At 35.2% G+C, this 15,166-nt stretch overlaps 4 protein-coding genes across 4 annotated transcripts; 3 read left to right on the top strand and 1 right to left on the bottom strand.

The window, feature by feature from the left end:
- The first annotated feature begins 911 nt into the window (after window positions 1–911).
- Window positions 912–1,510, top strand: LOC128257053 (vitelline membrane protein Vm26Ab). Its single transcript, XM_052987854.1, has 2 exons — window positions 912–1,029; window positions 1,094–1,510. Exons 1-2 carry the CDS (start codon window positions 1,018–1,020, stop codon window positions 1,427–1,429), a joined length of 348 nt encoding a protein of 115 aa, XP_052843814.1. The 5' UTR covers window positions 912–1,017; the 3' UTR covers window positions 1,430–1,510.
- Window positions 1,511–2,175: 665 nt separating this feature from the next.
- LOC128257056 (uncharacterized) lies at window positions 2,176–2,767 on the bottom strand. The gene is made up of 2 exons (XM_052987858.1): window positions 2,669–2,767; window positions 2,176–2,586 (listed from the first exon to the last, which is right to left on the bottom strand). Exons 1-2 carry the CDS (start codon window positions 2,681–2,683, stop codon window positions 2,314–2,316), a joined length of 288 nt encoding a protein of 95 aa, XP_052843818.1. The 5' UTR covers window positions 2,684–2,767; the 3' UTR covers window positions 2,176–2,313.
- Window positions 2,768–3,070: 303 nt separating this feature from the next.
- On the top strand, window positions 3,071–3,737 carry LOC128257066 (vitelline membrane protein Vm26Ab). The gene is made up of 2 exons (XM_052987869.1): window positions 3,071–3,159; window positions 3,233–3,737. Exons 1-2 carry the CDS (start codon window positions 3,148–3,150, stop codon window positions 3,458–3,460), a joined length of 240 nt encoding a protein of 79 aa, XP_052843829.1. The 5' UTR covers window positions 3,071–3,147; the 3' UTR covers window positions 3,461–3,737.
- A 1,323-nt stretch (window positions 3,738–5,060) lies between these two features.
- LOC128257060 (uncharacterized) lies at window positions 5,061–5,962 on the top strand. Its single transcript, XM_052987862.1, has 2 exons — window positions 5,061–5,142; window positions 5,529–5,962. Exons 1-2 carry the CDS (start codon window positions 5,131–5,133, stop codon window positions 5,796–5,798), a joined length of 282 nt encoding a protein of 93 aa, XP_052843822.1. The 5' UTR covers window positions 5,061–5,130; the 3' UTR covers window positions 5,799–5,962.
- The last annotated feature ends 9,204 nt before the right edge of the window (window positions 5,963–15,166 follow it).

Genomic DNA, 15,166 nt, shown 5'->3' with positions numbered 1-15,166 from the left:
GTTTGGACACTACTTAATTACTTTAAACCAATTATGGTGAATACCTTTACTATATTTTTTTGTGAATATTTGCATTACTTTTTATCCCCAAAACTTATAAACTTATAGACCTCCGATTACCACATTAGAGAAGTATTTGATTGTGTAAAGGGTATGTGTTTGCTCATCCTCTGCACATAACAGTGCCCCTTTTAGCCCTTCTATCTGTCTGGTTTCGTTTTATTCAGCAGAGATACATGAGTGGCTGGTAAGTTGAGCTTGACTCTTATTAAAAGCTGTCTGCTAACTATAGTCGCACTGATAGCTTTCGACGACCCCCTCGCAATTGCATCTCTATCTGACCAGTTGGTTTAATGACCTCCCTATTCGATCCGAATGTGCGCGCGTAACTGCCTTTTTGGGCAGTGGGCGGGATTGAGCCGTTGCATCAGTAAGGCAGATTCGATTTTGGCAACAGTGGCGGAGGATCTGGGCGTGGGTTTCTGGGTTTCGATTGCATAGAGTCGATTGCATTCGGGGTGCGTGGAACGTAACCCTGAAACACTGCACTCGCAATCCGATTAGAGCGGGACACATTGCATCGCATCATTGATTACCGGCCAACTCTTGGCATAAGAGGTTACTCATCGGCCATTAGCTTTGTCTGGTGGCATCAATCACATCGGGCTACTGGTTGTTACCTTCGCGGCGACAACGTTTATGGGCCCACAATGCGGACGTGCCCGAAATAATGTATGGGTATGAGTTCGAATTCCGATTTGGATTCCGTTTCGGATTCGGACTTGGATCGACCTCCCCGGGCGGTGGGCACGTAGCCAAACGGCAAATTGAGCCACTTAAAGGCCGCTCTGCATTCCCATGCAGGCGGTATATAGAATCATTCGTCCGATTACCATGTGTGTGCCCAGAAATTCAAGCATCCCCTTGGAGTTCCAGTTCCCGGGGGCTATAAAAGTTGCCTGTCCGAGCGAATCAAGTCATAGTCCAATTTGCTAGCTCAAATCAAACTAAACCAATATGTTCAAGCTGGTAGGTGTTTTTTTTTTATTTCTTATAATTGATTGGCTCTTAACTGGTTACTTTTGTGTTGCAGACTGCCCTCGTTGTCCTTTGCGCCCTGGTGGCCTCCTCTGTGGCTGAGCCCAAGCCCGCCGTCTTGGCCGCCGCTCCAGTGGTTGCAGCTGCACCTGCAGGAGTCGTTACCGCCACCAGTTCGCAGTATGTGGCCCGCAACTTCAATGGAATTGCCGCTGCTCCAGTTGTTGCTGCCGCTTATACCGCTCCAGTTGCCGCTGCCTATAGCGCTCCTGTTGCTGCCGCTTATACCGCTCCAGTTGCTGCCGCATATACCGCTCCAGTTGCCGCTGCCTACTCGGCTTATCCCTATGCCGCTTACCCATACTCCGCCGGCTACACCACTGTTTTGTAATAAGGATTAGCAAGGACTCAAAACGGATTCGAAATGGACTAAAAATAGACGCGAAAGGAAATAAAAACCAAACAAACTAAAGCTTAAAAACAATTTTCTTGGGAAGGGGTGGTTCTCAAATCCTGAAAGTTCTAAAAGTCTTCAGCGGCTTATTACATTCATATGACTTCGATAAAAATTTAAAATTATTTTATTATTTAAAATTAAAACAGACAACATTATAATATTAAATTAATATTAAAACCACAAGGCTTATTTTGTTTTTTTAAAGAACATTTAATGTCTTTACTTTTTAAATTATAATTATGAACGAAAGTTTTCGTAAATATGGCACAATACCTCTTGTTGAGATTTTGTCTACATCATATATTAAATAACTTAATAAAAAATAAATACATTTTTTTTTAACTTGAAACTTACTGGTTTTAATGGTTTTTAAGGATGTTATTGAATTTGCTTTATCCTAAATCATCAAAAAGTTATTATGTTTTCAAGACCAGTTTTTAAAATCAAGATGTGTCTGCACTTTCAAGCTCTTAAAATCTTAAGCCTGAGTCTGCCCTCTGAAAATGCGGAAATCAACCCAATAAATGCCACAAGAGTTGCGTCATGAGCCGTTTTACAAAACGCAAATAGAAAAAGTGATAGATTCCTCCTAATTGATGCAGAGCATTTGTCGTAGGAGAGTCACGTGTTGGCCATTAAAAAATTGCCGTCTGAAAGTTGCGTCAACCATGAGTAGATAATTATGCATCATGTGTCTAAAAATATATTTCATTCAAGGTAGACAATAACAAAGTGGGAAACAGTAACAGGTAAAACAATTCAACAGGAAGGACAACAGTGTCCTTTGACCACTTTGTGGTAAGTGGAAGGACGCGCCGCTAAACAGCCACTATCTGGACGGGAATGGAGGCGCTGAAGCGTCCGAATGGCAGCCACGCAGCTGGGTAGAACAAAGGATAGTTCGGCGGCGGTGCAGAGCCCACAGGTGGTGGTGGTCCCAGTGGCTGAGGCTGTGGTGGTGCAGCAGCTCCAGCTGCCTGAGGCGGTGGTGCAGCTCGATGGGCAGGCGGCACATCGATCTCCTCGGCAGCATCCTGGATCTGACCCGCAGCTGCCAAGTGGATCAGGAGGAGGAGTAGTAGAAGCGCCACCTGAAATGGCCACCGATGGCGAGGCCTCATCATCTTTGAGCAACTGCATCGACTTCTCCGCGGAGAAGCGCTTGAGACTTACTAATTTCCTGTACATGGCTGATAAGATCTGATTGCTCAACGTTCTAAAAACGAAATAAACATGTTGCGAGCCACAGAACCCAGCTTTATAAACTTCTGAACCGAACCCGGCACTTTTTGTAGGTCATTTCAAGACATTGCCGATCGATGGATCAATATCCAGCCATGTTTAGCATGCAAGACTCGCCCTCACATTCGATTTATTTTTCGCTTTTCGTCACGCTTTTAAAAATACCAAACGAAACCAAAAGTGCAAAGCCATAATGCTCAAGATTCTCCTTGGTTGGCTGTGAAATGTACTTGGAACCGAACTGAGAATGGTTTGTGCATACCAATGGCTCTTGGCATCACCTTCATTGTTTTGTTTGGCTTGGAATTTTCACGACCGATTCTGCTATATATACTCGAGGGCCTGGTGTCTAGGAGATATCAGTCTAGTACTTGAGAACCAACCGTTCGCAACTAAACAAACCAATCAACATGTTCAAATACGTAAGGAGCAAAGGATTACTGGATAAGCAAAGCTCAAAGGAGTACTAATAATGGTGTTTTCCTATACTTGTAGTTCGCTCTGTGCCTGTTCGCCATCGTGGCTTGTGTGGCTGCCAAGCCGGCGGTGATCGCTGCTCCTCTGGCCTACAGCGCCTACTCCTCGCCCTATGTGGCCGCAGCCCCTTACTCGGCTGCCTACACCGCCGCTTACACCGCTCCAGTGGCCGCCGCCTACTCCGCCTACTCGTATCCCTATGCCTCCGCCTACTCCGCCTATCCCTATGCCGCCTACTACCGTTAAAATGGCAAGGATTAAGGACACATAATACCCTGACTGTTGAACTGGACCTGAAAAAATCATCTTTTACAACAAGGATACTTCCCGACTAGCAAAGATCTAACCAACTACTACATCCCAGTGATTTCTATCTATATCTCCCCTGATATTAGTTCGGCAGAACTTCTATCTTACCCACCTCTGCCGACTGCTGAGTGTTAAGTCATGGGAACAGGACACACCATTGTAAAAGGATATTATTGTTGAAATAAATGCTGCATTTTGCGTGAAACGTAAAGAATTTATGGGTTTTTCTTAAATAACATATTGAATTTTATTTGGGGTTTCATGTATAATCACATACTTTTAGGCAGCATACATTTTAAATTAGCTTATGTATAAAAAAGTACTTACCAAAACCAGCACTTTAATAATTCGTAGGCTCATTTACATGTCAGCAAGGTAACCTTTTACCACTAAAAAATAACAATAAAAATAAAATGCTTACATTTGCGCCATTTTTGGTCAATAATTAAATAACTACATTTTTAACTTAAGAAAAATATAACAAAACCCTGAAAAGCGTAGTTTAAAAATGTATTTTTTTTATATACTTAAAGTTATGATATTTTCAAAATAAAATTTGTTTACTTAAATTATTTTAATTTGTAGTCAGATAACTTATTTTTGGTTTAAGAAATATATAAATGAGATCCTTAAAAATGTAGTTTTAAAATATTTGATTTTATATACAAGTATTTTGCTAATCGCTTATATTTTAAAAATAAAATTTGCTTGCTTAAATTTGTTTGCTTTGTAATTAGATAAATTATTTTTGATTTAAGTTAATTAAATATATAAACGTAAAAATTTAGAAAATTCTTATACTTTTAAAATAAAATTAGTTTACTTAAATTATTTTATCATTACCTTTATTAATTTTTAAACAATTCAAATACTTAAACATTAGTTTGTTATTTGTTCTACTAAAAAATATGAAGGAAACTGTGTTCTCAGCTGTGATGGCCATGTTTACGTTGGAAAACACTAGAAGGGTCAACTTGTCTGCAGGTTTATTGAACTCCCCAAGCCCTTGATCCGTTGTTTACGATTTACGATTGGTTGTCCTCCACCTTAACCCAAAGGTTCAACACGATGACGTCCTTCGAAACTGGATAAACCGCTTCTATTTTTATTTGCATCCCTGATTAGAATGCAAAGCGGCGGTTTCGAGTGGCTGACAATTGAAACGTTAAGAGTGAGCCGCACTCCGAAGATGGCCAAGACGGTTGGGATGGCACGCACGTCTGTAGTCCACAAAACGCACTGAGTGTTAAATTATGATAATTCAATCCGCAGCAGGCAGCTGCTCTGACGCCAGTCGCGGAAATGCTCAAGTAGTAGGGGCGGAATAAAAACATTTATTGAAAATAAATTCACAAGAAATCCGTACTATCTGCAAGCATACCAAACACTGATCTGCCAATTTTAAGTGTGCTAGTAAAACCAACCAAATTGTTGGCCCTGATTTGCACTTGCTACGTGATGGAAATGATTTAAACTTTGTGGGTTTTTTTTAAGCCGGGCTTTGCCAAGGATAAAATTGATATTTGAGTATATAAACCCCGTCAAACATGACAAAAGACATCAATCAGTAGTCTAACTTCCAAGTTAACACAACCAACATAAGCAAAATGATGAAATTCGTAAGTTGAAATAGATTAAGTTTAAGGATCAGTGAGATTTGTGCTTTAGAAAATCAGGATTGAAAACAAAAATAAAATCAAAGGCTTCATTAAATTAAGTTATTAAAGATAAATAAAATTTGTGTTTAAATCTAAATGTATTGCTCATAAATATAAAATTGTTCTTTAACTTTACAAAATTAAGAAAATAGCCAAAACAGTTTTTTTTTAAACCATATTGAAAGAGTTCCAACATATTATTAGTCTTAAAATTCATTTAAATTTGTTAATCAAGCTAAATTGCATAAATTACTCATAAAATTGTATTTTAAAATTATGTTTGGTTTTTAATATTATTTTTTTTTAATTTATATATTTATGTAATTTAATGCTTAACTTTTTTGCAGTTCGCCGTCGTCCTGTGCGCTCTGTTCGCTGCCGCTGCTGCCAGTCCGGGTTTGTTGGCTTACAACGCCCCCCTAGCCTACTCCACGCCCCTGGCCTACAGCTCGGTGCCCGCCGCCGCCCCCCTCGCCTACACCGCCGCCTACACCTCTGCCTACGCCCCCTACGTGGCCCCCTACGCCAGCAGCTACAGTGCCCACAGTGTGGCCCACAGTGCCGCCTTCCCAGCCGTTTATGCTGCCGCCCCTGTGGCCACCATCCTGAAGAAGTGAGAAGTCCTGCAAGCTGAAGGGATCCCACAAGTACCGCGCACGTGTCTGTCAGTCGTCGTCACTGTCGCAGACTCAGATACAAACACTGGTGGAGATACACGCTCCGAGGCAAAGTCAAATAAAAACGCAATGCATCAGGCCCACGCACTGAACTACTGAGAAAAGGAACGAGTTTTATTCTTTCCGTTTGAAATTAATCTTGTTGTGGGAAGTGGGAATTGTGCTTCATGGAAAAAATTAAGTACAGCCTGCAATATTCATTGGAAACTAGAAACAAAGCTATTTTTATAAATACTTTACAGTGATTATCCGCAAAGCTTAATATATATATGTTCGGGAATTTACTTTGTCTGTTACTGTTAACAAAATAGTCTAACAATTTTCCAAGAATTTTATTTACAAAGGTAAACAAAAGGCATACAAAATTTTGAATTATGAAATTCATCTAGTAGTTTATTGTAATTTCCCACTAAAGAGCGCATAAATTAACTTTCACTAGTTCATAATAATCGGCAATAGTAATTTTGTGATTTTGCCACTCTAAATATCTGGAAAATGACTTTGCAGAAAAGTGGCCAAATAGCTACAGTTAAATTCTATAACTTTTCTCACAGACATCCCATTCTGAAGTGGTATATCTTTGAAGACTTATGGCTTTATTCTCTAAAAATCTGCATTCAAATATTGGTTTATAACAAGGAGCCGATTTTTTGTCATTTTCATGATGTAACCCCTTTCTAAATTTCTGAAAAATGACTTTGCAGAAAAGTGGCCAAAAACCTGCTGTTATAATTCTGTAACTTTTCTCACAGACATCCCGTTCTGAAGTGGTATATCTTTAAAGACTTATGGCTTTATTCTCTAAAAATCTGCATTCAAATATTGGTTTGTCAAATCGGGTCGATTTTTTGTAATTTTCATGATGTAACCCCTTTCTAAATTTCTGAAAAATGGCTTTGCAGAAAAGTGGCAAAAAACCTGCAGTTATAATTCTGTAACTTTTCTTACAGACATCCCATTCTGAAGTGGAATATCTTTAAAGTTTTGTGTGGCTTTATTCTCTAAAAATCTGCATTTTAAAATTGGATTGTCAATTCGGGTCGATTTTTTGTAATTTTCATGATGTACCCCTTTCAAAATTTTTGAAAAATGACTTTACAGAAAAGTGGCCAAAAACCTGCAGTTATAATTCTGTAACTTTTCTCACAGACATCCCATTCCGAAGTGGTATATCTTTAAAGACTTATGGCTTTATTCTCTAAAAATCTGCATTCAAATATTGGTTTGTAACATGGAGCCGATTTTTTGTCATTTTCATGATGTAACCCCTTTCTAAATTTCTGAAAAATGGCTTTGCAGAAAAGTGGCCAAAAACCTGCAGTTATAATTCTGTAACTTTTCTCACAGACATCCCATTCTGAAGTGGTATATCTTTAAAGTTTTGTGGCTTTATTCTCTAAAAATCTGCATTTAAAAATTTGTTTGTAAAATCGGGTCGATTTTTTGTAATTTTCATGATGTAACCCCTTTCTAAATTTCTGAAAAATGACTGCAGAAAAGTGGCCAAAAACCTGCAGTTATAATTCTGTAACTTTTCTCACAGACATCCCATTCTGAAGTGGTGTATCTTTAAAGACTTATGGCTTTATTCTCTAAAAATCTGCATTTAAAAATTGGTTTGTCAAATAGGGTCGATTTTTTGTCATTTTCATGATGTTACCCCTTTCTAAATTTCTGAAAAATGACTTTACAGAAAAGTGGCCAAAAACCTGCAGTTATAATTCTGTAACTTTTCTCACAGACATCCCATTCTGAAGTGGTATATCTTTAAAGTTTTGTGGCTTTATTCTCTAAAAATCTGCATTTAAAAATTTGTTTGTAAAATCGGGTCGATTTTTTGTAATTTTCATGATGTAACAAATCGGGTCGATATTTTGTAATTTTCTAAATTTCTGAAAAATGGCTTTGCAGAAAAGTGGCCAAAAACCTGCAGTTATAATTCTGTAACTTTTCTTACAGACATCCCATTCTGAAGTGGAATATCTTTAAAGTTTTGTGTGGCTTTATTCTCTAAAAATCTGCATTTTAAAATTGGTTTGTCAATTCGGGTCGATTTTTTGTAATTTTCATGATGTACCCCTTTCAAAATTTTTGAAAAATGACTTTACAGAAAAGTGGCCAAAAACCTGCAGTTATAATTCTGTAACTTTTCTCACAGACATCCCATTCTGAAGTGGTATATCTTTAAAGACTTATGGCTTTATTCTCTAAAAATCTGCATTCAAATATTGGTTTGTAACATGGAGCCGATTTTTTGTCATTTTCATGATGTAACCCCTTTCTAAATTTCTGAAAAATGGCTTTGCAGAAAAGTGGCCAAAAACCTGCAGTTATAATTCTGTAACTTTTCTCACAGACATCCCATTATGAAGTGGTGTATCTTTAAAGACTTATGGCTTTATTCTCTAAAAATCTGCATTTAAAAATTGGTTTGTCAAATCGGGTCGATTTTTTGTCATTTTCATGATGTTACCCCTTTCTAAATTTCTGAAAAATGACTTTACAGAAAAGTGGCCAAAAACCTGCAGTTATAATTCTGTAACTTTTCTCACAGACATCCCATTCTGAAGTGGTATATCTTTAAAGACTTATGGCTTTATTCTCTAAAAATCTGCATTCAAATATTGGTTTGTAACATGGAGCCGATTTTTTGTCATTTTCATGATGTAACCCCTTTCTAAATTTCTGAAAAATGACTTTACAGAAAAGTGGCAAAAAACCTGCTGTTATAATTCTGTAACTTTTCTCACAGACATCCCGTTCTGAAGTGGTATATCTTTAAAGACTTATGGCTTTATTCTCTAAAAATCTGCATTTAAAAATTGGTTTGTCAATTCGGGTCGATTTTTTGTAATTTTCATGATGTTACCCCTTTCTAAATTTCTGAAAAATGACTTTACAGAAAAGTGGCCAAAAAGCTGCAGTTATAATTCTGTAACTTTTCTCACAGACATCCCATTATGAAGTGGTATATCTTTAAAGACTTATGGCTTTATTCTCTAAAAATCTGCATTTAAAAATTTGTTTGTAAAATCGGGTCGATTTTTTGTCATTTTCATGATGTTACCCCTTTCTAAATTTCTGAAAAATGACTTTACAGAAAAGTGGCCAAAAAGCTGCAGTTATAATTCTGTAACTTTTCTCGCAGACATCCCATTCTGAAGTGGTATATCTTTAAAGTTTTGTGGCTTTATTCTCTAAAAATCTGCATTTAAAAATTTGTTTGTAAAATCGGGTCGATTTTTTGTAATTTTCATGATGTAACCCCTTTCTAAATTTCTGAAAAATGACTTTACAGAAAAGTGGCCAAAAACCTGCTGTTATAAATCTGTAACTTTTCTCACAGACATCCCATTCTGAAGTGGTATATCTTTAAAGACTTATGGCTTTATTCTCTAAAAATCTGCATTTAAAAATTGGTTTTTCAAATCGGGTCGATTTTTTGTAATTTTCATGATGTAACCCCTTTCTAAATTTCTGAAAAATGGCTTTGCAGAAAAGTGGCCAAAAACCTGCAGTTATAATTCTGTAACTTTTCTCACAGACATCCCATTCTGAAGTGGTATATCTTTAAAGTTTTGTGGCTTTATTCTCTAAAAATCTGCATTTAAAAATTTGTTTGTAAAATCGGGTCGATTTTTTGTAATTTTCATGATGTAACCCCTTTCTAAATTTCTGAAAAATGACTGCAGAAAAGTGGCCAAAAACCTGCAGTTATAATTCTGTAACTTTTCTCACAGACATCCCATTATGAAGTGGTATATCTTTAAAGACTTATGGCTTTATTCTCTAAAAATCTGCATTTAAAAATTTGTTTGTAAAATCGGGTCGATTTTTTGTCATTTTCATGATGTTACCCCTTTCTTAATTTCTGAAAAATGGCTTTGCAGAAAAGTGGCCAAAAACCTGCAGTTATAATTCTGTAACTTTTCTCACAGACATCCCATTCTGAAGTGGTATATCTTTAAAGTTTTGTGGCTTTATTCTCTAAAAATCTGCATTTAAAAATTTGTTTGTAAAATCGGGTCGATTTTTTGTAATTTTCATGATGTAACCCCTTTCTAAATTTCTGAAAAATGACTGCAGAAAAGTGGCCAAAAACCTGCAGTTATAATTCTGTAACTTTTCTCACAGACATCCCATTATGAAGTGGTATATCTTTAAAGACTTATGGCTTTATTCTCTAAAAATCTGCATTTAAAAATTTGTTTGTAAAATCGGGTCGATTTTTTGTCATTTTCATGATGTTACCCCTTTCTAAATTTCTGAAAAATGACTTTACAGAAAAGTGGCCAAAAAGCTGCAGTTATAATTCTGTAACTTTTCTCGCAGACATCCCATTCTGAAGTGGTATATCTTTAAAGTTTTGTGGCTTTATTCTCTAAAAATCTGCATTTAAAAATTTGTTTGTAAAATCGGGTCGATTTTTTGTAATTTTCATGATGTAACCCCTTTCTAAATTTCTGAAAAATGACTTTACAGAAAAGTGGCCAAAAACCTGCTGTTATAATTCTGTAACTTTTCTCACAGACATCCCATTCTGAAGTGGTATATCTTTAAAGACTTATGGCTTTATTCTCTAAAAATCTGCATTTAAAAATTGGTTTTTCAAATCGGGTCGATTTTTTGTAATTTTCATGATGTAACCCCTTTCTAAATTTCTGAAAAATGACTGCAGAAAAGTGGCCAAAAACCTGCAGTTATAATTCTGTAACTTTTCTCACAGACATCCCATTATGAAGTGGTATATCTTTAAAGACTTATGGCTTTATTCTCTAAAAATCTGCATTTAAAAATTTGTTTGTAAAATCGGGTCGATTTTTTGTCATTTTCATGATGTTACCCCTTTCTAAATTTCTGAAAAATGACTTTACAGAAAAGTGGCCAAAAAGCTGCAGTTATAATTCTGTAACTTTTCTCGCAGACATCCCATTCTGAAGTGGTATATCTTTAAAGTTTTGTGGCTTTATTCTCTAAAAATCTGCATTTAAAAATTTGTTTGTAAAATCGGGTCGATTTTTTGTAATTTTCATGATGTAACCCCTTTCTAAATTTCTGAAAAATGACTTTACAGAAAAGTGGCCAAAAACCTGCTGTTATAAATCTGTAACTTTTCTCACAGACATCCCATTCTGAAGTGGTATATCTTTAAAGACTTATGGCTTTATTCTCTAAAAATCTGCATTTAAAAATTGGTTTTTCAAATCGGGTCGATTTTTTGTAATTTTCATGATGTAACCCCTTTCTAAATTTCTGAAAAATGGCTTTGCAGAAAAGTGGCCAAAAACCTGCAGTTATAATTCTGTAACTTTTCTCACAGACATCCCATTCTGAAGTGGTATATCTTTAAAGTTTTGTGGCTTTATTCTCTAAAAATCTGCATTTAAAAATTTGTTTGTAAAATCGGGTCGATTTTTTGTAATTTTCATGATGTAACCCCTTTCTAAATTTCTGAAAAATGACTGCAGAAAAGTGGCCAAAAACCTGCAGTTATAATTCTGTAACTTTTCTCACAGACATCCCATTATGAAGTGGTATATCTTTAAAGACTTATGGCTTTATTCTCTAAAAATCTGCATTTAAAAATTTGTTTGTAAAATCGGGTCGATTTTTTGTCATTTTCATGATGTTACCCCTTTCTTAATTTCTGAAAAATGGCTTTGCAGAAAAGTGGCCAAAAACCTGCAGTTATAATTCTGTAACTTTTCTCACAGACATCCCATTCTGAAGTGGTATATCTTTAAAGTTTTGTGGCTTTATTCTCTAAAAATCTGCATTTAAAAATTTGTTTGTAAAATCGGGTCGATTTTTTGTAATTTTCATGATGTAACCCCTTTCTAAATTTCTGAAAAATGACTGCAGAAAAGTGGCCAAAAACCTGCAGTTATAATTCTGTAACTTTTCTCACAGACATCCCATTATGAAGTGGTATATCTTTAAAGACTTATGGCTTTATTCTCTAAAAATCTGCATTTAAAAATTTGTTTGTAAAATCGGGTCGATTTTTTGTCATTTTCATGATGTTACCCCTTTCTAAATTTCTGAAAAATGACTTTACAGAAAAGTGGCCAAAAAGCTGCAGTTATAATTCTGTAACTTTTCTCGCAGACATCCCATTCTGAAGTGGTATATCTTTAAAGTTTTGTGGCTTTATTCTCTAAAAATCTGCATTTAAAAATTTGTTTGTAAAATCGGGTCGATTTTTTGTAATTTTCATGATGTAACCCCTTTCTAAATTTCTGAAAAATGACTTTACAGAAAAGTGGCCAAAAACCTGCTGTTATAATTCTGTAACTTTTCTCACAGACATCCCATTCTGAAGTGGTATATCTTTAAAGACTTATGGCTTTATTCTCTAAAAATCTGCATTTAAAAATTGGTTTTTCAAATCGGGTCGATTTTTTGTAATTTTCATGATGTAACCCCTTTCTAAATTTCTGAAAAATGACTGCAGAAAAGTGGCCAAAAACCTGCAGTTATAATTCTGTAACTTTTCTCACAGACATCCCATTATGAAGTGGTATATCTTTAAAGACTTATGGCTTTATTCTCTAAAAATCTGCATTTAAAAATTGTTTGTAAAATCGGGTCGATTTTTTGTCATTTTCATGATGTTACCCCTTTCTAAATTTCTGAAAAATGACTTTACAGAAAAGTGGCCAAAAAGCTGCAGTTATAATTCTGTAACTTTTCTCGCAGACATCCCATTCTGAAGTGGTATATCTTTAAAGTTTTGTGGCTTTATTCTCTAAAAATCTGCATTTAAAAATTTGTTTGTAAAATCGGGTCGATTTTTTGTAATTTTCATGATGTAACCCCTTTCTAAATTTCTGAAAAATGACTTTACAGAAAAGTGGCCAAAAACCTGCTGTTATAATTCTGTAACTTTTCTCACAGACATCCCATTCTGAAGTGGTATATCTTTAAAGACTTATGGCTTTATTCTCTAAAAATCTGCATTTAAAAATTGGTTTTTCAAATCGGGTCGATTTTTTGTAATTTTCATGATGTAACCCCTTTCTAAATTTCTGAAAAATGGCTTTGCAGAAAAGTGGCCAAAAACCTGCAGTTATAATTCTGTAACTTTTCTTACAGACATCCCATTCTGAAGTGGAATATCTTTAAAGTTTTGTGTGGCTTTATTCTCTAAAAATCTGCATTTTAAAATTGGTTTGTCAAATCGGGTCGATTTTTTGTAATTTTCATGATGTACCCCTTTCAAAATTTTTGAAAAATGACTTTACAGAAAAGTGGCCAAAAACCTGCAGTTATAATTCTGTAACTTTTCTCACAGACATCCCATTCCGAAGTGGTATATCTTTAAAGACTTATGGCTTTATTCTCTAAAAATCTGCATTCAAATATTGGTTTGTAACATGGAGCCGATTTTTTGTCATTTTCATGATGTAACCCCTTTCTAAATATCTGAAAAATGGCTTTGCAGAAAAGTGGCCAAAAACCTGCAGTTATAATTCTGTAACTTTTCTTACAGACATCCCATTCTGAAGTGGAATATCTTTAAAGTTTTGTGTGGCTTTATTCTCTAAAAATCTGCATTTAAAAATTGATTTGTCAAATCGGGTCGATTTTTTGTAATTTTCATGATGTACCCCTTTCAAAATTTTTGAAAAATGACTTTACAGAAAAGTGGTCAAAAACCTGCAGTTATAATTCTGTAACTTTTCTCACAGACATCCCATTCCGAACTTCGGAATCCGAAGTGGTATATCTTTAAAGACTTATGGCTTTATTCTCTAAAAATCTGCATTTAAAAATTGGTTTTTCAAATCGGGTCGATATTTTGTAATTTTCATGATGTAACCCCTTTCCAAATTTCTGAAAAATGGCTTTGCAGAAAAGTGGCCAAAAACCTGCAGTTATAATTCTGTAACTTTTCTTACAGACTTCCCATTCTGAAGTGGAATATCTTTAAAGTTTTGTGTGGCTTTATTCTCTAAAAATCTGCATTTTAAAATTGGTTTGTCAAATCGGGTCGATTTTTTGTCATTTTCATGATGTTACCCCTTTCTAAATTTCTGAAAAATGACTTTACAGAAAAGTGGCCAAAAAGCTGCAGTTATAATTCTGTAACTTTTCTCACAGACATCCCATTATGAAGTGGTATATCTTTAAAGACTTATGGCTTTATTCTCTAAAAATCTGCATTCAAATATTGGTTTGTAACATGGAGCCGATTTTTTGTCATTTTCATGATGTAACCCCTTTCTAAATTTCTGAAAAATGACTTTACGGAAAGTGGCCAAAAAGCTGCAGTTATAATTCTGTAACTTTTCTCACAGACATCCCATTCTGAAGTGGTATATCTTCATAGGTTTGTGGCTTTATTCTCTAAAAATCTGCATTTAAAAATTGGTTTGTAAAATCGGGTCGATTTTTTGTAATTTTCATGATGTAACCCCTTTCTAAATTTCTGAAAAATTACTTTACAGAAAAGTGGCCAAAAACCTGCAGTTATAATTCTGTAACTTTTCTCACAGACATCCCATTCTGAAGTGGTATATCTTTAAAGACTTATGGCTTTATTCTCTAAAAATCTGCATTTAAAAATTTGTTTGTTAAATCGGGTCGATTTTTTGTCATTTTCATGATGTTACCCCTTTCTAAATTTCTGAAAAATGACTTTGCAGAAAAGTGGCCAAAAAGCTGCAGTTAAAATTCTGTAACTTTTCTCACAGACATCCGATTCTGAAGTGGTATATCTTTAAAGACTTATGGCTTTATTCTCTAAAAATCTGCATTGAAAAATTGGTTTGTCAAATCGGGTCGATTTTTTGTCATTTTCATGATGTTACCCCTTTCTAAATTTCTGAAAAATGACTTTATAGAAAAGTGGCCAAAAAACTGCATTTATAATTCTGTAACTTTTCTTACAGACATCCCATTCTGAAGTGGTATATCTTTAAAGACTTATGGCTTTATTCTCTAAAAATCTGCATTCAAATATTGGTTTGTAATATGGAGCCGATTTTTTGTCATTTTTATGATGTCACCCTTTTCTAAATTTCTGAAAAATGACATTACAGAAAAGTGGCGAAATAGCTTCAGTTATAATTCTATAACTTTTCTTACAGACATCCCATTCTGAAGTGGTATATCTTCATAGGTTTGTGGCTTTATTCTCTAAAAATCTGCATTTAAAAATTGGTTTGTCAAATCGGGTTGATTTTTTGTAATTTTCATGATGTAACCCCTTTCTAAATTTCTGAAAAATGGCTTTGCAGAAAACTGGCCAAAAAGCTGCAGTTATAATTCTATAACTTTTCTTACAGACATCCCATTCTGAAGTG

Source organism: Drosophila gunungcola (assembly GCF_025200985.1).
Source record: "Drosophila gunungcola strain Sukarami chromosome 3L unlocalized genomic scaffold, Dgunungcola_SK_2 000002F, whole genome shotgun sequence".
Classification (NCBI taxonomy): domain Eukaryota; kingdom Metazoa; phylum Arthropoda; class Insecta; order Diptera; family Drosophilidae; genus Drosophila; species Drosophila gunungcola.
This window is presented reverse-complemented; position numbering and strand designations above follow the sequence as displayed.